This window comes from Cygnus atratus, chromosome 1 (assembly GCF_013377495.2).
Source record: "Cygnus atratus isolate AKBS03 ecotype Queensland, Australia chromosome 1, CAtr_DNAZoo_HiC_assembly, whole genome shotgun sequence".
NCBI classification, from domain to species: Eukaryota; Metazoa; Chordata; class Aves; order Anseriformes; family Anatidae; genus Cygnus; species Cygnus atratus.
Window position 1 is genome coordinate 1,644,720 of NC_066362.1, and position 24,592 is coordinate 1,669,311.

A 24,592-nucleotide genomic window follows, 5' to 3' on the forward strand; every position below is an offset into this window, starting at 1 on the left:
GTTCTGCCAAACCACCATCAGCAAGAGTCCGGGGCAGCCTGAGAGAGAACCTGGGGCTAATTTAGACCTCTAAAGTGAATTAGTTTCAGTAACTGTCATATAATTATTTTATACAAGTGTGCTAGCCCTGACAATGCTTCATGGGGCTTTGGTACTGCAAAGAGAGCAGCCCAGTGACTCTGTGGTTTTAAATTAATTTCCCTCCAAGTTCACTGTCCTACGTCAGGCTTGCCACTACTGTGGTTTAACTCTTTTAGTGCAGCTTTGTTCCTGGGACCTACCAGCTGCCACCCTGGGCCAGATTCTAGGACAGATTCCCAGAAAGACTTTGGGTCTCACATTAGGTGACCTGCACGCTCAGACTCACTGGTTGCTCTAGGAGCTGCAAATAGGTCCCAGACAGTTCCTCAAGGACATTTTTCCTCCTTATAATCAAAATCCCAGTGTGGTTTGAAGAGATGATGGCAGAAGAGAGGTGGTCATTCATATTTCTCCTAGTGTAGGTTGTTCAAGGAGATGGAGAGGGGATGTGGGTGACTTTGACTACTGGTGAGTGACGCCCTCTGTCTGCCACATCTTCCACAGACGTTTACTCAAGTTAATGAATTTAGCCAGCAATTAGCAGTCACTGACAGGCCAAACAAGCATCCTGATTTCCGTGGTTGGTCGCACGAGCACACAGCCCATGGTTAAACAGAGGATGAACTCAGGCTGGACTAGAACTTGCAGAGGGCAACTTACAGAACCGTCGTCTTTCTGGCTATAGATTTGTTTTCCAGTGCAGTTCCTTTCCAGTCTTACGTGAATTTATGTGTGTCCTTAATCCTTACCTCGCCCTCACTGCAATTCTGAAGCAACCTTTGGGCTCTGACCTGCATTACCAGGCACCTCTGTGACCAGAAGGTGCAGAATAGACTGCTAAGCACAGGCACTGAGGGCCCAGGGGACTTGTAGCATCATTTAAGAAGACAGAAGTGAGTAACTAGTCTCAACAAAGTAATAAATGCACTGTTTTAACTGATACTTATCTAATTCTAAGCAGAAATTTCTACAGTTGCTTTGAAATCTGCTTTTGTTTCTGAAAAGAAGTTATTTTTCTCGAATAAATAAATGGACTCGAGACTTGTTCTTCTGAAAAACAAGTGGATTCTGAAACAGTCCAGGAATCAAAGCAAATCTAAAGGCAACGCTCCCAAACGTTCCTGCAGAAGGCTATGGTTATACACAATGTTCCCAAGAAACTGCATGCACGAAGGAACTGGAGAGCCCGAACCAACAGGAACAGAATATATGCTCACTAGCATATATTCACTGCGAATATCACATATTGCCATGCCTTGAAAGGGGCAGTCGGGCAGGAAGCATCTCTCCACTCCTCACCTGTTAGTGATGGCAATGCTCTTCTCTCTCATCGCATACAGCAGCGTGGCTATGCAGTAAAGGGTCTCGGTCACGTCCACGACGGACAGGGCAGAGGAGGGTCTCTGCAGACATGCTATCAGCTTTTGGATATCGTGGACGCCGTCGGAGAAAAGCACCATAGCTGTGATTACGGCCCACACGTTCTCAGGCTGGTGCAGGGAACAACAAGGAAGACTGAGCAAAAAGCTTTGAACCTTTAGAAACAGGTAAACCCTGCTTCAAACTCAAAAAAAAAAAAAAAAAAAAAACCACTTATGCCATGATGAATAGTTAAATTCTCTTCAGTCACCCTGAACAGCACAGAGTAAAACTCCAGAGGGAAAACTAGATGTGAGAGGGGAGATACAACCTCAAAGCACCAGCAGCTGTTGGGGATGAAGGAGAGGAATAAAACCTACCCCCGTCCTGCTCTGTAAGTGGGGCAGCGTGTTGGCGATGCAGACCTCAGCCTGGGAGAAGAGGTGATGACTCCTCAGGAGTGGGAGAACCACGCCGGGATCTACCTTCCTGTTGGTGGGAATGGCAGAGACGTACCTGCACAGAACGGGAGCAGCAGGGTGTGTAAATAAGCATTATCAAGTGAGCTTACAGGAAAATGCCCTCTCCAAAGCAAAACAACGCTATTTTTTTTTTATTTGGGGATTCGCCTGTCGGGTGCTGGCATCCAAGCTCGTTACCTGAGCTCTCAGCAAAGAAGAGGAAGAAGGCGGTGCTTTTTTGCCTAATTCTATACCACCCCTGGTGATTTCTGTTGTTAAAATAATTCCTCCTTCCTCATATTTCTGTAGATCCCCTACCCGTTTAGAAGACAAACCCACTTCTCTTCCGGCAATTCACAGGATAAAACGGGACGAGACCCAAAGCAAAGAGGCCTGAGGATCTACAGCTACAAAGTCAAGCGCTGAAGTGGACTTACCTGATCAGCCCCAAGACAGCCCCTTCATGCTGCTTTGTTATGGCAAAATCCTGCAAGATCTGCTCCACTGTGCACAGGGCCACGTCCTCCTTCATCAGGTACCGGTGGTACAGCTTCTTCCAAGGAATGAACTGGAACGCGAAACATAAATCACCACCTTTCACCCCAGAGCACTGGAAAACAGGCTTCTTCTGGCGACAAGCTACTCAACGTGACGTCCAAAGAGGACCCCAATTTCAAAAAGTCCCTGTAGCTCAATGGAAACAGGCACCTAGCATGAGATGGGGAAGGAAAGAGAGAAGGGCTTGCTCCTCATAGACTGTCAACATGTCTAAAAAAGGCTGGTTTTTCTAGAATTATGGGAACAGGGTGACATCAGTTTGGTTTCAAATGTCCAGTTCTTATAGGAATGAGAATATTTCCCGCACCGTTGCGCAGATCTGCTCTGAGAAGGGTTTCAGTGCTCAAAATCCGTGTGCCCATGAAGCCCTACACCCTGCTGCTTGGACTTCTTCAGTAAAAACTGCCAGGGCGATGCCTTTTAGGCTGTTACAAAACAAAGAGCAGCCTTGGGAGAGGACTTGAGCACAGGGAGCATTCAGTGCACGCATTTTCCAAGCATCTTGCTGGCCGGTCAGGCTCAAAGCTTGCGTGCTGTGCTGGGAAAGCAACGAGTGCAGGACACCTCCTGTTTGACATCTTACCTTGCGCACTCAAATTTATCAGAAGAACTTGGCACCCTACAAAAACGTGGGCTGTGGTTAGTCCCCCACCACTCTGAATGAGGCTGGGACAACCTTTTTGTACAAGCTGGGGGTTTACAGAGTGAACGGTGAGCAAGTCGAGTGGTGCCAACTGCCTCTGAGCCACCTTTAAGTGAAGCACAGAGATCCTTGCTGCCCCCAAAACAACGGCCAGAGGGTTTGTGACTGTTTGCACCACGATGGCATCGACTGCAGATGAACCAAGCTCTGTAAAAACAGAGTTAAAGGCCATTCCTGTAAAACTATTTAACTACAACTGACCCCGCACACACAGACACACACGCAGGCTGGGGACAGTGATGTACACTGGCTGTGAAAGGACACAGTCCACTCTGATAACCAGAATTTCCTGCATGATCCCTGTCAGGAAAACAAACAAAAAAACCTGCACGGAAAAGGGTGAAAGGGGATTTGGGGGAGTTTTACAGGATGTTCTTTCCACGTAAGGGAAGAACGCATCACGGAAAGTTACCCCAGTATTGAGACTGTCATCTGAGGAGGTATTCACTGCAGTCCTGAAGGCCAAAAAAAATCAGAAAAATGAATAAGAAAGGATGGAAAGGATGTGGGCATTAGGGAATTAAGGTGACAAAGAGAGACAGACACAGCAGGGATGCACCTACAGCAACCTGTGAAGCCACAACACTGAGAAAAAACAGAGCAGCAGAGAAGGACAGGCCCAAATCAATCAACAGGGCTTACCAGCGGATCGCTGACTACATCCCTCCAGCAGTGACACACCAGGCTCACGCTCTGAAACAGGTCAGTCACTGGCAGGAAAGCGAAGACGTTCCTCAGGACTTCAGCAGGGAGATCTTCGATGCTTCCCTGAGGCACCTCCCAGCTGCGAGTCCCCAGGAGCCCGTAGTGTGCATCAGGGATCGGTTCCACTTCGACATCATCGAGTTCGTGCTTGGTTTGGGCACGTTTGGGACGAACCACTGGCTTCTGCTCAGGCTCGCCCCACAAATCGTGCTCTCTCTTGGGTCTGCCTGCAGCTGCAGAGGACCGAGGCCGTTTTCTGGAGCTTTTCCTGGGAGCGGGTACAAAGTCCTCGTCCTCCAGAAAGGAGGATGAACCACCACTGGCCTCCAGCAAAGCGGAGACACTGCTGAAAGACTCATCAGCTTCGATGAAAACAGAGTCCAGCAGCTCTTCCTTCACTCTTACGTTCTTTTCCCCACGTACTTGCTGTGTCTGGGAGATCTTGAAGTAATCCGTGATGCTTTTCTGCTGCCCTTGGGCTACGGAAAGAGGAGGAAAAGCATCAGGGAAGCATCAGAAACAGCACAAAGCACGTTGCTCCTAACTGAACTACGGAGGAAACCAGAGGCTGTGGAAGGCATTCGTTATTTCTCAGCTCACAGATAGATGAATTTATCACAGGTGAACTCTCCAGCTTCCCTGGCGGCCTACGGAAGTCAACAGAACAAGATTCACTTTTCTCACAGTCCACATAACCTGGTGCTGGGAGGAACGGATAAAAAAAAAAAAAAGGATTAAAAAAATGGATAAAAGTGGAAGGTTGGCGAGGAGGATGGGGTCAGGACGGAAGGCTGGCGAGGAGCACTGCAAATATTCTCAAGAGACCTTGCAGCTAGGAACGTGTAAAGCCTGGGGAGTAGTAATGTAGAAAATCCTGTAAATTATGCCTGCTGCTGTTCTCTGCGTGCCTGGCAAGCAGCACGCCTGTGTGCAGGTAGCAGAGGGGTTTTGTAGGTTCAGAGGTGCCCTATCAGACGCGCTTGAGCTCCTGGGCACAGAGATGACCAAAGAAGCACAGCGAGGCTCCCAGCATGGTGGAAACAGCTGTGCCTGAACCCCTGAGATATGGATTTGATGGGTGGACAAGGGTGGATTTGAGGGACCTGGACAGGCTGGAGAAGTGGGCCCAGGGGAACCGAATGAGGTTCAACAAGGCCAAGTGCAAGGTGCTGCACCTGGGCAGGGGCAATCCCGGACGTGAGCACAGACTGGGAGAAGAACTCACTGAGAGCAGCCCTGCAGAGAAGGATTTGGGGGTTCTGGGGTTTGGCTGCTGCTCTGCACCATGAGAAGATCACAGCACCAAGCCCGTATCGGGCTGCTTCTATCCCAGGATAAGATACTGAGGCTTTTAAGAGATAAACAGCCATTTCTGGCCAGATACTTCCTGGCGGCAAGGCCAGAAAGCGCTGGAGACCAAAAAGGAAACCAAAACTCGGGAAGGGAATGCTCTCAGCAGCTTCTCCCTTCTTTCTCCGCCAGCCAGGCAGCCCATGTCGCCCGCTGACTAAACTTATCAGCACCAGGAGCGTTCCTTCCGTCCTCCTTCTGGTCTGCAACATAGCCCGATGCTTAGCTAAGAGGAAATTTGGGAAAAAAAAAGAAATCACAAGCAGCTACTGCTGATTTTAACGCATTTCGTTTCGGAATGCTGATGAAGAAATGAATTAAAGAGGCCTCATTTGCAAAGTGCTGCTTAAAAAAAAAAGCTGTCCTAGTGATTTCTGAGTCCCATTTGAACTCACCTTGCGTGGCATCACCCTCCAACAGCAAGAGTCCGATGACGGATGGCCCAAAACCCTTGTTTGCTACCACCTTATTGAAGTTTTCCTCCCCCAAATCCCTCAGGCTTCAGAGGGCTTGCAAACAACGTACCTTTGCGATGCCTCCTTCCCTGCTGGCTGGGCTGGAGGCCCCTGCTGAGGTCCCGGCTGCTGTGCTTTTGACTCAAGGGCTGCGTCAGGGAGGACAAACCTTCGGCGCTCCGCGCGAGAGCTCTGCAGTCGCCAGCCATAAAGTGTATCTTTTTGAATCGCTTCACTGCTTTGCCAGCAGGCAACAAGGAAAAAGAAAACGGTTAGCAAAGGGGAATACACAGAGCACCCCTCCAACAGACGCACAAGTTTCTTTTCAGAAGTTTTGCAGGGCGGTCCCGGCGTTTCAGCCAGGGGTTCCTCCAAGCAGAGCAGAGCTTCTGAAGTCTGAGTCGCCCGAGGCCCCTGCACCTGCGACCTCCTGGCTCCATCCCGCAGCGCCTGAGAAGTTTTGGCAGAAGCTGACGGGCTAAAACCAGAATCCACGGGCGTTTGGTGGCTGAAGAAGCAAACGCAGGCGGCTGCGGAAACAGCAGGATGCCGAGGGACCCTACGGAGGCCTCGCGCGCATCCCCGAGGGAGGCAGCAAGCATTTGTTGAAACCTTCAAGGGCTCCTCTCTTCTTTAGGAGGGCAGGCAGGAGCAGGACTATGAACAGTGCAGCTCCCGATGATGGAAAAGGCACGAAGGGAAACCGAAAGCACCGCAGAGGACGGGCTTCCTCTTGATACGAGGGTTCCCAACAAAGAGGCGCTCGCTGCCTTCACTTTGGCTTTATTACTGCGCTGTACGGCAGGGGATAAGCTCCTGCGGAACAGTTCTGGCAGCCGTGAGGGCAATCGATAGCAGGAGCCAAGGGTCAGCAGGTTTCGGGGGGGGGGGGGGTTCTCCTTTTCGCCCACGTCAGCCCTGCGGGGCCGGCGCTGAGCTCCCCACAGGCCGCGCTCCCCACAAGGGGAAGAAAACGAAAGGCGAGGAAGGCCTCGAGGGAGGTGAATATTCAGAAGCGGTGCTCGTCACTTGAAATTTTAAATTTTAAATGGCGCGGAGCGCGGCAGGACCCCGATTCTCTTACGGATATCAGAGTATCAGAGCCAGGGAGCTCGGGCTCCGCACGGTCTCATGAGAGATGGGGCGCAGGAATGGGGGCAAAGCCTCTGCCCCCCAAGCCTTGGACATCAAAACCCCGATGTGCCAGGATCACGGCGTGAGGTTCGATCCCAGAAGCCCGGGGCTAGAAGATGAGATCCCTCAGGGGTTCAAATTCTCTGGGTTTTTCCCCTTTTCCCCACATTTTTCTGTTGGCACCGCAGCCAAGACAAACAGCAAAGGGCTCCCTGCCCTTGTCCTTCCACAAGGCCCCGTCACGGCCGCCCCGGCTCTGGGGGGTGCCCCCCCGTGCCTCAGGGCAGCCCCCTCCTCATCCCACAGCCAAGGGACCCCCTGAGCCCCCCCCGAGGACCCCCCCAATAGCTAAGGGACCCGCTGCAAAGGAGCCCCCCACTGTGAAGCCCCCTCCTCCCCTTACCAAGGACCCTACTGCCACAGACCCTATTGATAAAGGGTCCCCTATTGCTAAGGCCCACCCTTAGCCCTAAGGACCCCCCCCCCATCCTCAAGGCCCCCCCAATCCCCAGGCTTCCCACCAATCCCCAAGGGCCCCCTCAGTCTCCAAGGGCCCCCCCAATCCCCGAGCCCCCCCCAAATCCCCAAAGGCCCCCCCTCATCCCCCAAGGGTCCCCCTATCTCCAAGGATCCCCCCCCCCCAATCCCTAATTCCCCTCCATCCCCAATTCCCCCCCATCCCCAAGGTCCCCCCAATCCCCCCCCAAATCCTCAAAGCCCCCCAAATCCCCAAGCCCCCCCCAATTCCCAAGGACCCCCCCCATCCCCAATCCCCCCCCATCCCCAAGGGACCCCCAACCCCCAAAGTCCCCCCATTCCCCCCTCCCCAAATCCCCAAAGCCCCCCAAATCCCCAAAGCCCCCCAAATCCCCAAGCCCCCCCCCACTTCCCAACCCCCCCCCCATCCCCAAGGCCCCCCCCCATCCCCAAGGGACCCCTCCCCAACCCCCAAAGCCCCCCCCCCCCAAACCAGGGACCCCCCCCGTTTTGCCATGGCAACCCCAGCTCTGCTCCCCCCCCCAAGCCCCTTCCCCGGGCGAGGCCCCCCCCGCCCCGCTCCCCCGTTGCTAGGTGCCCCCCGTTGCCATGGCAACACCTCCGTTGCTAGGGAAGGGTCCCCCCTCCCCTCCCCAAACTCACTCGCTCCGCTCCCCGCGCGCTCCCGGAGGTCAGGCCCCGCCCTCCTCCCCGCCGACCAATCAGAGGGCGCGCCCCGTGGAGGCGCTGCCCAATAGCGAGGCGCTTCCGGGTTTCGGCCGAGCGAGAGGAAGGGTTGGGAGGGCCGAGAGGAAACGCGCCCGGAGTTAGTTTGTGGGGCTGGGGGTGAGGGGTGACGTCACGCTGCTGCCCGTGACGTCACGGCACCTCAGGAGAGCGCGGGGGGGGGGCGGGGGAAGGCTCCAAGGGCCGGGGGCGGCCCTGGGGAAACTAAGGGTGGGGGGGGTCCCCAAAAAGCCCCCAAATTTGGGGTTTTGGGGTTTTTTATCTGAGAAAAAAGGAAGTTTCTAGCATTTATGACGTCAGGGGAACCCCCCATCCCCCTCACCCTGAGGAAAAATTAAACGTTCCTGGTGTGTTTCTGAGGAAAAAGGGAAATTTGGTGGCTCTTCTTTTTTTGAGGGAAAAGGAAATTTCAAGGTGTGTTTTTCTGAGGTAAAAGGACTTTTAACTTTTAGATTTCTAACTTTTATTCTTTCTTGAGGAAAAGGAAATCTCAAGGTATTTTTTTTCTGAAGGAATAGCATTTTTATTCTTTTTCCTGAGGGAAAAGGAAGTTTCAAGGTATTTTTTCTGAGTAAAAAGGATTTTTAACTTTTAGAGTTTTAACTTTTATTTTTCCTTGAGGAAAAGGAAATTTCCAGGTATGTTTTTCTGAGGAAAAAAGGTTTTTAACTTTTATTTGTTCTTGAGGAAAAGGAAACTTCAAGGTATTTTTTTCTGGGGAAAAAAAGGATTTTTAACTTTTAGATTTTTAACTTTTATTTTTTTCTTGAGGAAAAGGAAATTTCGAGGTATTTTTTTTCTGAAGGAATAGTGTATTTTTATTTTTTTTCCTGAGGGAAAAGGAAATTTCAAGGTATTTTTTCTGAGGAAACAGGATTTTTAACTTTTAGATTTTTAACTTTTATTTTTTCTTGAGGAAAAGGAAATTTCGAGGTTTTTTTTTTTTTCTGGAGGAATAGGATTCTTTATTTTTATTTTTCCTGGGGAAAAAGGGAACTTGAAAGTCTCTTTTCCTGAGGAAAAGGGATTATTATCTTTATTTTTCCTGAGGGAAAGGGAACTTTCTGGGTTGATCTTTCCGAGGGGAAAGGAAATCCTGCTTTTCTTAATTTTCTCTCCTCCTGAAGGAAAAGGAAAGTTCCGGCGTTCCTGCCAGAAGGGCCGGGTTCTGGTTTGGGTTGGTTTTGTCCTCTTTTCCCCTGAGGAAGAAGGAAGCTGCCGAGGGGAAAATAACGCTTCTGGTTTCCCTGAGGAAAACACCTCGGAAACTTTGAGCGTCCCCGAGGAAAAATGAAATCCCCGCGTCCTCCGAAAGCCCCAAATTCCGCTTTTTCAGGCCGGGCAGAGGGAGGAAACCTCAGCTCCCCCTCGGCGGCCATTTCCCTGAGCAAAACACCTCAGTGAGGGGCTGGCTCGGGGCGGGGGGGGCTCTCCACCAGCGCCTCCCATCCCTAACCCTGCCTTTCCCCTGCTGCTTCCAGGTCCCCAGCCATGGCAGAAGAGCCTCGTCTCTTCAAGCTGGCCTGTCGGGGGCAGCTGGAGGAGCTGAAGGACGCTCTGCGGCGCGGGGACGCCGGCGGGCAGCGCTGCGGGCGCTCGGGGGACACGCTGCTGCACCTCGCCGCCCGGCACGGCCACCGCCGCCTCCTCGCCTGGCTGCTGGAGGAGCTGGCGCTGGACGTGGAGGTGGCCAACGGCGACTACAAGAGGCCCCTCCACGAAGCCGCCTCCATGGGCCACGGGGAGTGCGTCTCCTACCTCCTGGCCAGGGGAGCCAGCGTGGATCCCTTGAAAAGGGCGGACTGGTAGGTGGCGGGCGCTGGGCTTCGTCTGGAGCCGTGTCTGAACCATTTTGGTTCGTCCAGCAAAGGTGGTGAAGGGTCTAGAGGGCAAGATGCACGAGGAGCAGCTCAGTTTGCTCAGTTTAGAGGAGACTGAGGGGAGACCTCAGCTGGGCAACGCTCTCCGACATTGGTTTGATTTTTTGGGTGGTCCTCTGTGGAGCCAGGAGCTGGACTCGATGATCCACACGGGTCCCATCCAGCTCAGGATATTCCATGCTTCCAGGGGTGCAAATCTTGTAATTTAATTCCAGCCCTCTCGCTGTTTCCCCCACGCTTATCGCTGAGGTTGTAAATTACTGCGTCCTTAGCAGATCTAATTCAGATAGATGCACACAAAAGCTTTTATTCTACCCTCCTCTCCCATTCAATGGGAATCAGTGATGCTGATTGACTTTTTTTATGTCCCTTTCCTCTGGAATTGTAATAACAATCACAAAGACTCTTTTTTTTTGAAGTTGTTTTATTTCCATTTCTTCATCTTGGGTCAGATTTGCTACTGATAAAACAATGGCCTCGTGACCCGAGAAGCAGCTCGTTCCTTCAGGGCTTTTTCCTGCCTGCCTTGTGAGTAACACACCGTCAAAACGATGAGCGAACGAGCACTGGGAATAAAAAAAACCAAGGTCTGTTCCGCAGGCGTGCGATGGGCCTGGCCAGTAAAAATCACCACGTACCTGTCAGGTTCCCTTCCCGGGGAAGGAACTTTCTGCCTGGCACCTCGCAAAAGAAAGCGAACGCCTTCCTGAAGCTGAAGCAGCACGAACACAAAGGCGGCGTCCCCGAGCTCGCGAATTAGAGGCTGTGCCGGCATCGAGCTGACATCAGGGGGAGCAGAGGAAGGCAGAGATTTCACGAAACGCGCGCAGACGTTCGTGCAAGCCTGGCTTCCCGCGAGAGGCCTGCAGCTCTACCCCTGCCGTCCCCAGCAGACGTGTGTCTGATCTCTTAAAAAATCTCCCCCGCTGGAGATTTCACCTCTTCCCTCGGCACTTACCTGGCCTTAAAATTGGGGCGTTTGTCGTAACGTCGAAGCCAAACCTCTGTCACAGCTTTTTAGGCCCACGAGCTCTTTGTTCAGCGGGAGGGGTTTCTGTGCTGTTTTTCGGAATGAGGATTTTATTTTTATTTATTTTTTTTAATCACGCTTCATTTCGTCTCTCGGCCGTTGCACGGGGGATAGTGAAGGCGGGGTGGAGCATCTCCGTGCTGGAGAGCTCTTCGCTGTTTCTGGGGCAGCTCGAGCTTTCTGCCCGATCTGCGCGCACGCCCAGAGGATTAGGTGAAATTCGTAAATAATTAAAATGGAGAGTGCAGCTCGCAGCTGTGGCGGTTAAACCTTTATCGTTCCTAACACCCTGTTGGTTAGATAATGTGGCAGTTACGGAAAACGTCTTGGTGCTAGTGAGGCCGGCGGAATTAGTCACTGAGGTAGAGTCAAACGCGGGAGATGTGGGTTCGGCACCTCGAGTAACCCACGCCTTGCCTTCGGAGCAAACCCTCAGCTCACACCCGCCTCCGTGGTCCCCTGGAGGAGCTGGGGTGGTTGTTAACGTGCAGCGCGTGGGTTACAGGTGTGAAAACGCCGTCCCCGCTGGACGTGGGGTCGGAGGCAGGGTAAGACGCGCTGTCGGCCACGTTTCTTTGGCAGGGGGACCTGCTGACCTGGTCTTCCAGGCTTCCCGCGCGCGATCTGAGATCGTGGGATGGAGAAGATGCTCTGCCGGGGAGCTTGTGGAAGTCGTCTTAAATACCAAAGGCCGCTCCCTGAAATATAAAACAGGACAAAGCTCTGAAAAGCTTCCCTTTCAAACCAGCTGCTCTGGCTCCGGCCAGGCTCAGCAGACCCCCCCCTCCCCCCCAAAATCCAGGCGATGCGTTTGCACAGATCCCGCGTTACCCGCGTGAAAGAGCAGCGCCGTAAAAATCTCGCGGTCTGTACGCAGCACGCGGCGATCCCGGAGACGTCTGAACGCAGGTGAGACAATAAAGCGCCCAGCTCCCGCTTGGGGAAGGTCTTTGCCTTCAGCCAGCGAAGTCTCCTACCTCCGAGGGCTTTTGGCACGTCGTTTTGCCCCCTGGGTAGCTCCCCAGAGGCCGGTTAGGACTGACTACAGGTGCTACAGACAGCTTCAAACCCCCCCCACACACACACTTCGCGCTCAGCTGTGAGAACAAAAGCCGCCAGGCTCATACAGCGCTCCCCCCCCCGTTTTAATCACCTCGCCTTTCGTTTAGGACTCCCCTGATGATGGCTTGCACCAGGCAGAACCTGGAGGTGATCAAAGACCTCGTGGAGCACGGAGCCAACCCGCTGCTGAAGAACAAGGACGGCTGGAATTGCTTTCACCTCGCCAGCCGGGAGGGCCACGGGCAGGTCCTGCGGTACCTGCTGGCAGCGTCCCCGAGCAGCTGGGACACGGAGAGCACGACCAGGAGAACGCCTCTGCACACGGCGGGTAAGGGGTGCTGCGAGAGGGGAGAGAGTGGGCTGGAGAACAGAGGGCTGCTCCGCTTTCCATCCCTGTTTAGCGCGGGGAAGCAGGGTGAGCCGGTCTCGGTACAAGAGCGCGGAGAAACGGCGAAATTATCAACGTTCAACGGAGGTGAGCTTAGTGGCGGGCCCTGGGCGCTCACCTCTCTGAGCTTCTGTTGGCTAACAGCGCCCCGCTACATCCGTGCAGGGTCTCACCTCGGGACGGACGCTCATTTTAGCTGCTCTGAGACAAACAAACAGCAGGAATAATTAGGCTGGATGGTTCTTAATGGTGTGGCAGAGCTCGTGGGGTTCCAGGCTCGTGAGATTTGTGAGGTTCGTGAGGCTCGCGGGTCCTCCGTCCCCATCCCGCTGACTTTTGCCTGTGCCCAAAGCGCTTTTTTTTTTTTTGTGGTGAATAACAGCTCTGGTACCTTGGGAGGGCTGGATTCAGGCCAGGAGCGTTTCCTGGTCGCCCGCTGTCACTGAACCTCTCTGTGACAGACCCGAGCTCCCGCAGCTCAGGACGTTCGCAGCGCACTCCGCCTCGCCGCCGTACAAAGCCACGGATCGTTCTTGGAAATCCTGCCAGGTTCCGAGCACACCTTGGCGTTTTTAAAAGCCCTGAAACCGGCAGAAAACGTTACCTGTAGGCGTGGCGGAAGGGAGAAGGCCGCGGTTACCCGAACCTCTTTGCGCTTTGCGTTTGGTTTGTGGCTTGCTGACTCGTTCGTTCCGTCGTGGTCTGAGATCCGAGCGCGGGGCAGCGCTGCTCGAAGCCGTGGCTGCCTAAATTCATCTCCCAGGGACTGTAACGGGGACCGACTCTCCGGAAAGACCCCAGGTAGGGGGAGGAGCCCCCTGTTGTGCTGTAATTAATCCGCTGGCCACGTCGCCCTTCGGCTGTCGTCCCCGTTCCGTCTCCAGCCGCCCGCCCGCTGCTCTGTGCTCATCATCGGCGGCCGGCGACAGTCCCAGCCCTCGGGCACCGGCTGCGCCTTAGTCCTCGGGCTCGACCCGGGCGTGAAAAGCGGCGGGGTTGTCGTCTGATGTTTTGCGCGGGGCGCTAAAGAGCGGCTTGGCTGAGGGAGGAGTAGGAAATCCTCGCTTATCTGTGCGTTCTCCTCTCCCTGCTCCATCCCAAGTCCTCTGTCTCCGTGCCCGCAGCAGCAGGCCGGGCGCGCCGGCCCCTCTCCGCCCTTATTTCTTGGGCCGTGGATTCGGGGCTGGGGTCAGGAGCAGGCTGAGGACCCTCCCGGCGAACACCTGGGGCTTCAGGTCCTTCCCGCCTCGCGGCACTTGGGCCGTGGGGGTGCAGGGGGCGGCGGTGTGATGCCACCCGGAGGTATCTCCACCCCTCCGCTTGACTTTCCCCACCGCAAAGCCCTCGGTGCAGGGTTTGGGTCGCTTATCCAGTCGCGTTTAGCCCCTGGACCACACTTTAGCGGAGCAGCGGGAAGGGCCGGAGCTCCTCAACCCTTTGCCCCCTGCTTAATTTGCCCCCTGCTTAATTTGCCCCCTGCTTAATTTGCCCCCTGCACAGATGAAGGCTGGAGGCGACGCGGGAGCTGCCGGGGGAAATCATGGCAGCCCCTCCGTGAATTTCCATCCCCGGGTGCGGAGAGGAGCGTGTTAACCCGTGACCAGTCCAGCTGGCTTCCTGGCACGCTTATCCCTGCCTAGAAGCTGGGTAATTTTCTCCCCGTGCGATTTTTCTCTCTGGTCGATTCCTCGGGCTTTGCCGCTTCGTGTATCCGTAGCCTGAGGCAAGAGAGCAGGGGAGACGTGATGAGAGGAAGCCGAGTGCTGCTGCGTCCGAGCACTGCAGCTTTCTCGCCTCTCTGTTGCTGTTGAAGGATGCATTTGTGTCGCTTGGGGGGCTCTCTGTCTTTTTTTTTCCGGGCAGCTTGGGTGTTTTAAAGCCCCCGTTTCAGAAATCCTTCTCACCGCGCGGCTCTGCCGGCGTTCCCGTCAGCTCAGGTGAACGGGGCTGGTAAATGGGAAGGGAGCAGGAAACCACAGCCGCGATCAGGGAGGACGGGAACCCTCGCCGGGCTCCCGAGGAGCATCTCTTGTGCTGCCACACCTGAAGGTTACCGCTGTGAACACGCCTTTGCCGGGGGCCCTTCTTCTGTTGCGTGGAGCAGATCTCCTGACGTTGCAGCCCTGAGCTTGGCTGGATGGTTTTTTGGTGTTTTTTTTTTGTTTGTTTGTTTTGTTTTTCCCTGCAATTTATTTCATTTGTTTTGCAAAATGACCTGCAGGGGAAAAAAAAAAAAAAAGCCCCGTTAAAGCTGTCCATTCATTGCTGTAATATGATGGGGTTTTTTTGTTTTTTTTTTTTGTTTTTTTTTTTAAAAAAAGAGGGATATTTCAGTGCGTGATGTTCAGATCCTCCCCTGCTGTTGTTGTTTTTCCTCCGAGCCGCGGTCTCGGCGAGGATGCTTCGTTAGGATGATGAGATGGGAGCGATGGGGAGTCTGAGTGGCTGAGGGGGGGGCGGGGGGGCAATGCCATCGGGCTGTTCAGCAGCTCCCGGCTTTGCGTTCTCTCTGCTTCTCCCGGATTTCGCTTCAGGGATTAACGAACCCCTAGCAAGAAACGGTCTTTGGGTCAGCTCAATCACACCTCCGCTCACGCGTGCAGCCCGCAGGTAGAGGCGGACAGGGCTTTCACGCGTGCCTTTTCCCTGCTTTACCTCCTGTTTTCCTATCAGAACAGGGGTAAGGAAGGCTTGAGACCTGGAGGCAACGCTTTAATGACAAACGGAAAGCAGAAGCTTTACACGTGAAGCCTCCTGGACCTCCTTCCCGCGTCGCGAAGGCTCAGAAACCCGATCGCGTTCCCCCGTAGGCGGCCGGTGGCGTGAGAACGCAAATTACCGGCGGTTCCTCTCTCTCTCTCTCTCTCTTGCAGCGATGCACGGCCGCTGGGACGCGGTGGAGCTGCTCCTGGAGCGGTAAGCGGGCTTCCTCCGGCGCCGGCTGCGGGCTCTGCCTCTCCTCTCTCCCCCCGCCTCGCTTCCAGCGCCAGCCACCCGGACGCAAAGGGCGTTTCTGCCCTCGGAGGCCAGCTGCGCCGCCGCTCCCCGTCCCATCCCGAGGCCGTCTCCGTTTCCTCCTGGGTTTTTCACGGCCGCTGCCGGGCCTTTCCCGCCGAGCCCGCTCCCCGGCGGGGCTCAGACCTCGCGGTGCCGTGAAGCCCCGCTTATATAACTCGGCTCTTCCTCCGTGCTGATTCAGTCCCACTGCCTCCAACGCGTCCGAGGCCCTGCGTTAAGGGAAGAGCTTCCTGGCAGCTCGCTCTGGGCGTGCGGCTCCTCCAGGCTTTTATTTCCAGGCTGCGGCTCCTGGGAGACCGCTGTGAAGTGGCTCTAAATGAGCCCGTGCCCCAGTCATCCGGAGCCTGGTGCTTTCCTAACCCAATTTGCCTGCTGCCAGAGCTGGAGCAGCTTTCCCCGAGCGTCGCAGCCGCAGCACCCGTTAGCCTACTCATCCTCTTCTCGGTAATTCATGTTTGTGCTCGGCCCGGCAGTAACGTAGCCCTGCGATTCAAGCCAGGCTTTCCGTTTTGATTCACTCCTCTCTCATTTCAGCGGAGCCTTAAACCTCAGTGAGACCTGCGGGCTTTGATTTAGATTTTTTTTATTTTTTTCCGTACGCGGCGCTGCTTTATGAGGAGCAGGCCTTCCCCTCTGTGCGCACCTTGCTCCTCCCAGAACCGTCTGTTCAGGGGGCAGGGGAAATGTAAACGGTTCTGCGGAGCCCGAGCAAGCTGCACCAGCTGAGTACCAGGTCTCTGACCCCCAAATCCCCAGCAGGCCCGTGCCCTGAGGCAGGTTTATAAATAAAATAAACCCAGGCAGGTTTATGCGTGGCCTTTGGGGCAGGCTTTTCGTCTTTCTCTGGTGCTCCGCTGCCCCGCCAATGCAAAGCACCTGGGACAGGAAGGGTTTTAGAACCACCGCCGACTCTCTCCTCGCTTTTGCCTTCCCTCCCAGGTGCCAGTACAAACCGGACAGCAGGGACAACTGTGGAGTCACTCCCTTCATGGACGCTCTCCAGAACGGGCACGTCGACATTGCCCGGCTGCTCCTGGAAAAACACCGGGTAGGTGCCAGAAACCTCGCCTCCCTCCCCCAGGAGGAGCTGAAGCTGCCCAGGACGGGCAAGCCGCTCGTAACCAAATCCTAACAAAGCCGTTCAGGCAAGTTCCCTGCGGGTGAGTGAGGTTTGGCCAGGCAAGGACCGGTCCTGCTGCCCTAATTTGGGCACCCTGCGACAGGATATGTCCCCTGGCTGGGGAAAAAGGATGGAGATTCAGAGGCAGGAGGGGACAGGGCTTGCCCGGCACGGCACGGAGCGGGCCAGGAGCACGATTCCCAGGAGAAGGAAGCGTGGAACCACACTTTTCAAGGCCGTAAACTGGTGGACTTGGCTGTCCGCGAGCCCCACACACCTACACAGAGCGGCAGAGACATCCTGATGCCCGGGTCGTGTTTGAGTGTGTAAATACTCCCTAATTTCAGGGGCTGTTTTGGCCCTCGTCTTTGCTCATATGGTCCTTACAGTACGAAGCATTTGCTCACGTTTTTAGTCTCACGCTTTAGACAATGAAGATGGAATAGACGATTTAATTTCCTCGTTCTGGAGCCCTGGCTTACGGCCACGAAGCTGGCACTGGAAACGCTAATGGCAGTATGAAATGGCAGTGAAACTTTCTAGGTTTTATAAAACCTTGAGTCACGCCGAGAGGCTGGAAGATATCCTTTCAGATGAGCCCACTTGGATATCACTTCCGTTACCCATCTTGGGGTTGTGTCTTTGTGGTCAGACAGACACAGACACAGATTTCTAGGTTGGAAGAGACCTCAAGATCATCGAGTCCAACCTCCGACCTAACACTAAGTACTCCACTAAACCATATCGCTAAGCTCTACATCTAAACGTCTTTTAAAGACCTCCAGGGATGGCGACTCCACCACCTCCCTGGGCAGCCCGTTCCAATGCTTAATAACCCTTTCGGTAAAGAAGTACTTCCTAACATCCAACCTAAAACTCCCCTGGCGCAACTTTCGCCCATTCCCCCTCGTCCTGTCACCAGGCACGTGGGAGAACAGACCAACCCCCACCTCACTACAGCCTCCTTTAAGGTAACTGTAGAGAGCGATAAGGTCGCCCCTGAGCCTCCTCTTCTCCAGGCTGAACAAGCCCAGCTCCCTCAGCCGCTCCTCGTAAGACTTGTTCTCCAGACCCCTCACCAGCTTGGTCGCCCTTCTCTGGACTCGCTCGAGCACGTCCATGTCCTTCCTGTAGCGAGGGGCCCAAAACTGAACACAGTACTCAAGGTGCGGCCTCACCAGAGCCGAGTACAGGGGGACAATCACCTCCCTAGACCTGCTGGCCACACTGCTTCTTATACAGGCCAGGATGCTGTTGGCCTTCTTGGCCACCTGAGCACACTGCTGGCTCATATTCAGCCGACTATCAACCAATACTCCCAGGTCCTTCTCGGCCAGGCAGCTTTCCAGCCACTCATCTCCCAGCCTGTAGCTCTGCTTGGGGTTGTTGCGCCCCAGGTGCAGGACCCGGCACTTGGCCTTGTTGAACTTCATACTTCTGGTCGCATCCAGAAGAGGTTTCATGAGGTCCCCCACCCTCCTCCCTCCCTCTACCTGTGTCCGAATTCTTCTCCACCGCCACGGAGGTTGGAGGTGGGTTGTTCCTCGCCGCTTTAAAGAACCGAAACCCGACGTATGTGCTTTAAACTGAAGAGAGTCACCAGGCGTGAGACTGGTGGCTGGCCCTGAAGGTGTGCCCAGGCTGTTCATCGCTTCCCCCTCCTTCTCCCCTCTCTTTCAGGCTTGCCCCACAGCCGTGGATGCGCTGGGCGCTCAGGCGCTGCACCGGGCGGCCGTCACGGCGCAGGACGGAGCCATTCGGTTCCTGGTGGCCGAGCTGGGTGTCGGGGTCGACGAGAGAGCGACGGCCCTGCGGCTCACAGCGCTGCACTACGCAGCCAAGGTTGGTCCTGTCCTCGTGCTTCCTCTGCGCGGTCTCTGCCGCTGGGTGCGCTACCTAAACCAGGCTGCTCTAGGCGTTTCCACTGATGGAGGATTCGCGTTCCTGCCTCGTCCTCTGTCGCTGGCCGCTCCTGGCCAGTCCCGTGCCCTGTTCGATGGTTTTTAGACCCTCAGTAAGCGCGGCCAGCTGTCTCTACAGATGCCTGAGTTGTTTTGTTCGCCACAAATCCTGCTGGTGACTGTGCTGAGGGCCACTAAACCGTCCCGCCTGGCACGTGGCCGAGCGGCGCTGCAGGGGAGCAGAGGCGGGTGGCAGCAGGGCACGGTTCCCTTTGCCGCTCACCCAGCTGGCCGTGCCGGGGCTCGACCCGCATCCCTGGTGAGAGTTACTCTTCCAATCTGTCCTCTTCAGACCAAAATGTGGCGCTTGGAAGGAGTCCGCCCTGCTCGTTAGTGGGAGCTGTGGGTGTGAACAGCTCACGAGAGGGGAGAGCTCTTCACCAGCGTCTTCTCACTCGCCTGGCGGAGTAGGGGCGGGTGAAACGCTGCTCGGATTTTTGTCCCGCTGATTCGGGTCCTGGTGGCTCGGAAGCTGGACTATCAGCAGCTGGTTGCACAGAAAAAGGCAAAGCCTTTTGCCAAAAAAAAAAAAAAAAAAGCTGAGAGCCAGCACCTGTTTGTCCCCGGAGGTCAGATTCTGGCCTGCCCGTGGCCAGACGTGAGAAAGGAGGTGCGGAGATGTGGAGGGAGCTCCCGGCGCTTATCGGTGTCCTTCGCGCTGGAGCTGTTTTGAATTCCAGGCCGAGCTGTTTGAGTTTTCGCCTCCTCTTGTCTCACGCCTGCGCAGGGAGCTCGGCCTGGTGGGCCGCGGGTCCCGCGACGCTCCCAGGGCGCGCGGAGGGGATCCCAAAATCCTCCCTGCTGCCCAGGAATCCCCCTGGGTCCCCGCTGCGTGCTCGCTGCCCGAGGTGAGGGCAGGTCCCTGCTCCAGAGGAAACCTCCCTGCTCAGCCCCTGGCACGTTAAAACCTCACCAGCCTGAACGTGCAGCGCTCAGGGCTTTGTAGTGGGAACGAAGCAGCGTCCCCGTGCCTCGTTCCTACGAAAAGCACCAATGACGCTTACCGCGAGCGCCGGCAACAGCGTTCTCCTCCAGCAGGCCCCAGCCGTGGCGTTTGCTGGCTCCCGCGAAGGCGGCCTTTCTCCCAGCTTCCCCTCCTCGTGCTCTGAGCGGCCACGTTGAAAGCCCTTCTGGTTGCCAAGGGCACGTTTAACAGCAAGGCTTTGCGGGACTGTAACGTGCCTTGGAGAAGCTCCCAGCTCTGTCTCGGCGAGCGGCTGCTCGGGGAGGGATTCGAGGGGTTTCCTCTCCCTTCCCGAGGCTCGGTGTCACTTCATATTTACAGCGTCGTTTGTTTGGCTGGCGGGGTTTCTTTTTTTTTTTTTTTTTTTTTTCCTTTTTTCCCCCTTAATTACTTTGCGTTTATAAATACCTGAAAATCAAATGACGTTTGCTGCCGGGGCTGTGGCGGCTGGAGCAGCTCCTGGCTCGCCGGCGTCGCCGCTGAGAGGGGGTGTGCATGGGAGCCTTGAGCAGGGGGCAACGCGACGCTACGATAACGGGGGACAGAGCGGGTGGGGGGGGGGGGGCTAAAAGTAAGGGCTTTCCGTTCTCGTGCCACGTGACAAAGGCTAATTCATTGCATCGAGGAAGGAATCGCAAAATGAGGCGTGCTATTTAGGGGGGCGAGGACTTATTTAAGGAGACGCTGGAGGGGCGTGGGGGCTGCGTTGCATTTCTCCCCTGCAGCTTGTAAATTTGGCGACCGGCGGAGGAAAGAGGGGCCGCCGTGGGTCCCACTGAGCGTGCAGGCGCGGCGTTCCGCATCTCCTCACGAGGCGTCACAAACGCCGGGCTAAGCCTTCAGGAAAGGCGAGTGCCCGAGGGTTACCGTGAGCCAGCTGCACGACAGGGCACGGCAGCAGCAGATCCCCGCTCTCTGAGCCGAAACGCGCCCCGGGAAGAGCAGCTCGCGCTCTCCGCAGGGCTTGGAGCAGACTCGCGGCGGGGGGCAGCGCGCAGCTTCATGCTGACGTTCCGTCCTTTTCGCTCTCAATTATTAGAGGTAAGTCAGGGCTCCGTGGCCAGCTGAAGTTAAAAGCAGTTCAGTTGCGTTACTCGACGGGAGGAGAGGAAGAGGTGGGATCGGTTGACAAATTAGGGCGCCAGTTTGCTGTTAAGGAACATCTTTAGGTCTTGTCACCCAGCTGTAAGCCGGGGTAATTGGTGCATTAACTCCTCTGTAGCCACTGGCGAAGGGAAAACCTTTCGGGGGACCCAATCCTCCTCCCAGACCTGGGCGTAAATGCAACCACCAGAGACAGCCCTGCGCCGCAGCAGGGTTTTAAGCGCTGCTGGTCTTAACTGACTGCTTTTAATTCTAAAATTGCGTTAGAAGTCTGCTCCTGGGATGCCTCTTGCTGTCTTCTTAGCCTCTGGGTCAAAACTGCTGGCGGGGGCACGCACGGCGTGCGGCTGGTCGCGCTGGACGAGTAACCCCCGCGCTCACCCCTGCAGGAAGGACACACGCACACCATCCAGACGCTGCTGTCCCTCGGTGCCGACATCCACGCGAAGGACGGGAAAGGCCGCTCTGGTGAGTTACCTGTTCGCACCCCGCACCGCAGCGCGAGTGCGCGCGCTTTAGGGACGGGGGCCCAGGCTCAAGAGCTGCCCGCGCCGCGGCCGCTCAGCGGAGCGTGCGAGGGGGTGCCAGATGCGTGTGTGCAAATGGCTCTCGGGGCAGCCTGACATGTGAAGCCCGTTTGTTTTCCTTTTTTTTTTTTTTTTCCCCTTTTTTTTTTTTTTTTCAACTTTCATGTGCAGGCTCTCGTTCTGCTGGGCTTTCTGACGTCTTAACGGTGTGTTTGAGCCTGCGCTGGGGCCTTCCCCTTTGCGGGAAGAACCGACACGCTAATCTGGGCTTCTCTCTACCCAGCTGCTCATTTTGCATGCAGCTTTGAGGCGCTCGGTATCACTGATGCCCCCGCCTCTCCATCAAATGTGGCCGAAACGAGGCAGTTCGGGACCGTCAGGGTGGGCAGACAGACATCACCGCCCAAACTCCTAACCTTTATCAAACTGCCTGGGAATGGCTTATGAGCAAACGGTAACGGAGAGCTCGAAGGTAAATACAGTTGCTATAGCGATGCAGCGAGCTGGCACTCCCGTTGCGAGAGGTATCTCTTGCATCAGCATCTGTCTCAAAAAAAAAAAAGAGTGTATGTACGTGGTTTCGGCCATTGCCACAACTGGCAACTTCCCCAGCCTTCGGGTTTGCTTAATAACACGCTCCAGTGGTGAGCGGGAGCAGCCTCGCATCCCTCCCTCCACCCCCTCAGAGTAAATTCGAGCTCTGCTGGACTCCCCCCACCCCCTCGGCGTGTAAATCGGGGCTTTGCAGCAGGACCCAACGACCCTCAGCATCACGTCCTTGCCCCTGCGCAGGATTAGGCCCGGAGAACGAGGCCGGAGCCGGGCCGGGTCAGCGTGCCGGCTGGCGGAGGGATCTGAGCCGGGCTCTTTCAGCCTCCCCCTGTGGGGTGGACGCTCTTTGCTGCACGGAAACCTTTCAGCGTTACTGCCTGGCCCCGGACCATAAAGGCCCCCGCTCACGCCCAGAGGCTTTTTCAAGCCGCTCTCTCGCACGTCGCTATGAAATCAGAGCAGTAAGGAGCCCCCAGCCGGCGCGGGCCCTCCCGCTCTGCCCGCTCCGTCGCACAGCCTCCCTCTCCTGGCGCGGGCACCCTTTTCCCATGACTCCGAACGAACTCAGTGCTCCCAATCTGTTTGCAAACCTTTTTTCGCTTCGGCTCTGCCGCGTTAATGCTGCCTGACGGACTGGTAACCCGAAAGAGGGAGGCGGGGGGGCGATAGATTTTTATTTTTATTTTTTTTCATGGCATGGAAAAAGAGGGGTCCCCGCGTGTGTGGGGTTAGCCACCCCGCTGGGACAGCCGTGGCAGCTGAGCTTGGCTGGGTTCTGCAACGCGCGAAGTCATTTCTCTCCCTCAGCGCGTTCCTTCTGATTTGTTCCCCTTCACTGGGGATCCACCGCTCGCACCTGAAGCGGGCCCAGGCTGAACCCGGCGGGCTCTCGGTTCCTTTCCTGACATCCCTGTTCCCTCCCGCCCCCAACCCCGCAGCCCTGCACGCGGCGTGCGCTGGGCAGCACGCGGCTGCCGCCCGGATCCTGCTCGGCGCCGGGCTGCGGGACGCCCCGGATGGCGCAGGCACCCTGGCACGGCAGCTCGCGAGGAAGCCGGAGGTCGTCCGGGTTTTCCGAGAACGGGATGTCAGCGCGTGAGGCCGCCCGGGAGAGAAAGCCGCTTCGTTTCGGCGCGGTACGTTAGCTGTCGCGTAATGACCGCCCCGGCTGAGCCCCGCGGAAGGCGACGGCGGGATTTTTGGCCGAGGGCTGGGCGGGGAAACCAGTCCTGGCACCTGGGGAGGAAAACGCGCGGCAAGTAGAGCTGCCTCAAGGAGAGAAGGGCTGCGGTGGGCGTGGGCTGTAGGCACTGAGCCCGGCTGTGTAAATTCTGGGCGCTTCTTTCCCTTCCACGTTGCAGGGCTGGACTACGCCTCTCCTTCTGCAGCACCCAGCGCGTCCAAACAGCCGAGGCCGTGGCCCCTCGGAGTAAAACCGTGGAAGGCAGGTGCCCCACGGATGATCTCTGGGGGCCTTGCAGGGCTCGAACTGGGGGACCCTGCGCAGCTCGTGGTGGGATGCGCCAGCGCAGAGGACGTCCTGAAGGAGAAGACGACACCTGGGTCGTTTTTACAGCCCTAAGGGACCCGTTCCTCCGCGAACCCCGTTACGCTGCTGTAAGTGATCTGAGAGAAAAAGAGGGACTTGTGAGCGCAGACCTCCTCGCGTGGCGCTTCTCACCGCCGCCGAAGGGACCTTTCTCTTCGAAGCGCGGAGGGAAGGGGCTTCAGATTTCACGCAGCCGCTGAGTCTCGGTCTGGAACGCGCGCACAAAGCGAGGAGCCGCTGTAGCTGTTCGGCTCGCTTGTATCTCTCGGGAATTATAAGCTGGGCTTCGCGCTGAAACGTAACTCTCCCCCCCGGTCCGTGCGTGATGGCAAGGCGCAGCGAACGCTCGGATCCGCAGCTCTGCGGCCCGCAGGGGGTGAAACGGCTCTTAACAAACAAACAAACAAACAAACAAAAAAAAACCAAGGCGGCCTCTAAGCCAGCTCGGTCTCGCTCTGCCCCGCGCCGCGGCCTTTGCGTCGCGCTTTGACACCCAGCCCGCGTTTCCCAGGTGGGTTTAGGATGATGCCGAGCTCTGCTCAAGCGAGGAAATTCCCACCCCGCGGTACCTCGGGAGCAGAATTTGCCTTGGCGGCCTCGAGCTGGAGCGCCACCGGCGCCGTGCTCCTCCCGGACCTCCACGGGGGCGCAACCTGGGGGGGGGGGGGGGGGCTTTTTAGGGCCAGCCCCGGGGGCAGGGCGGACCCTCTGCCCTCCGGCCCGCCTGGCGGGGGGACTTCCGCGGGCGCCCCCGCCCCTGTGCAACCCCGGCTGAGAAAAATCACCTTTGGAGGAGGGGAAAAAATTATTTGGGGATGGGAGAGGGGGGAGAAGCAGAGCTCGGCGATGGCCTCGAGGCCTTTTAGGGCACGCCTGCAAAGCCCCGCTCGGTGCCAGCCTCTCCCCGTGAAACGAAGGAGGTGCTTCGCTGCCTCGAAGGCAGAGCAGATTCTGGAAGGCTCCGGCACGACGGAAGCTGTGGGGCCAGAAGGACCTTGTCCCTCCTCGCTGCCACGCCGCTCACGGGGCGCTTTCCGACAGCCGGATTTGTCCCAGATGCTCTAAATTAAGATTTTTTTTTTATTTATTTATTTTTTTTTTTTTCTCGCCTGGCCGGGGAGGAACGGGGGCGAGACGCGGAGCTCGGCCTTACCCGGCCTGGGGGTCCTTCCCCCCCCCCACACACCCCACACCCCGATCCCAGGGGCACCAAACCCCATAAAAACCCCGACCTCCCGTTAAGGGGACGCTGCCCGGAGCCGGCGCAGGGGCAAGGAGGAGAGAAAAGAAAAGAAAAAACAAAAAAACCAACTCAAAATGCCTTAAAACTGCCCAAACTTCCCCCAAAACGCGCTGCTCCTCGTGCTGGGCGCTTACAGCACCTGCAGGGCACGGGTGAGCCCCGGG

The 24,592-nt window shown here is 56.3% G+C and overlaps 2 protein-coding genes across 7 annotated transcripts in view; one reads left to right on the forward strand and one right to left on the reverse strand.

Moving 5' to 3' along the window:
* The window catches only part of FBH1 (F-box DNA helicase 1), a 26,183-nt gene extending 18,175 nt beyond the window's left edge, over positions 1-8,008 (reverse strand). The window contains exons 1-6 of the mRNA XM_035566578.2: positions 7,947-8,008; positions 5,743-5,907; positions 3,805-4,346; positions 2,339-2,469; positions 1,821-1,956; positions 1,381-1,571 (exon numbers count right to left, since the gene is read on the reverse strand). Coding sequence (XP_035422471.2) covers positions 1,381-1,571; positions 1,821-1,956; positions 2,339-2,469; positions 3,805-4,346; positions 5,743-5,907; position 7,947 — 1,166 coding nt within the window. The 5' untranslated portion in view covers positions 7,948-8,008. The remainder of the gene's footprint in view (positions 1-1,380; positions 1,572-1,820; positions 1,957-2,338; positions 2,470-3,804; positions 4,347-5,742; positions 5,908-7,946) is intronic.
* Positions 8,009-8,048: 40 nt separating this feature from the next.
* Positions 8,049-23,487, forward strand: ANKRD16 (ankyrin repeat domain 16). Of its 6 annotated transcripts, none has more exons than XR_007708831.1 (9): positions 8,049-8,109; positions 9,512-9,835; positions 12,110-12,330; positions 15,264-15,306; positions 16,348-16,456; positions 18,209-18,370; positions 20,947-21,025; positions 21,256-22,097; positions 22,575-22,724. XR_007708831.1 is itself a non-coding variant. In XM_050713522.1 (9 exons), exons 2-9 carry the CDS (start codon positions 9,522-9,524, stop codon positions 23,383-23,385), a joined length of 1,521 nt encoding a protein of 506 aa, XP_050569479.1. In that variant the 5' UTR covers positions 8,049-8,109; positions 9,512-9,521; the 3' UTR covers positions 23,386-23,487. The 6 variants fall into 6 exon arrangements, 5 of the variants coding, with proteins under 5 accessions (XP_050569479.1, XP_035422470.1, XP_050569480.1 ...); XM_050713522.1 differs by lacking the exon at positions 21,256-22,097 and adding an exon at positions 22,998-23,487 and having other exon boundaries at positions 12,110-12,337; positions 22,575-22,772; XM_035566577.2 differs by lacking the exon at positions 21,256-22,097 and adding an exon at positions 22,998-23,145 and having other exon boundaries at positions 22,575-22,772.
* Positions 23,488-24,592: the final 1,105 nt, after the last annotated feature.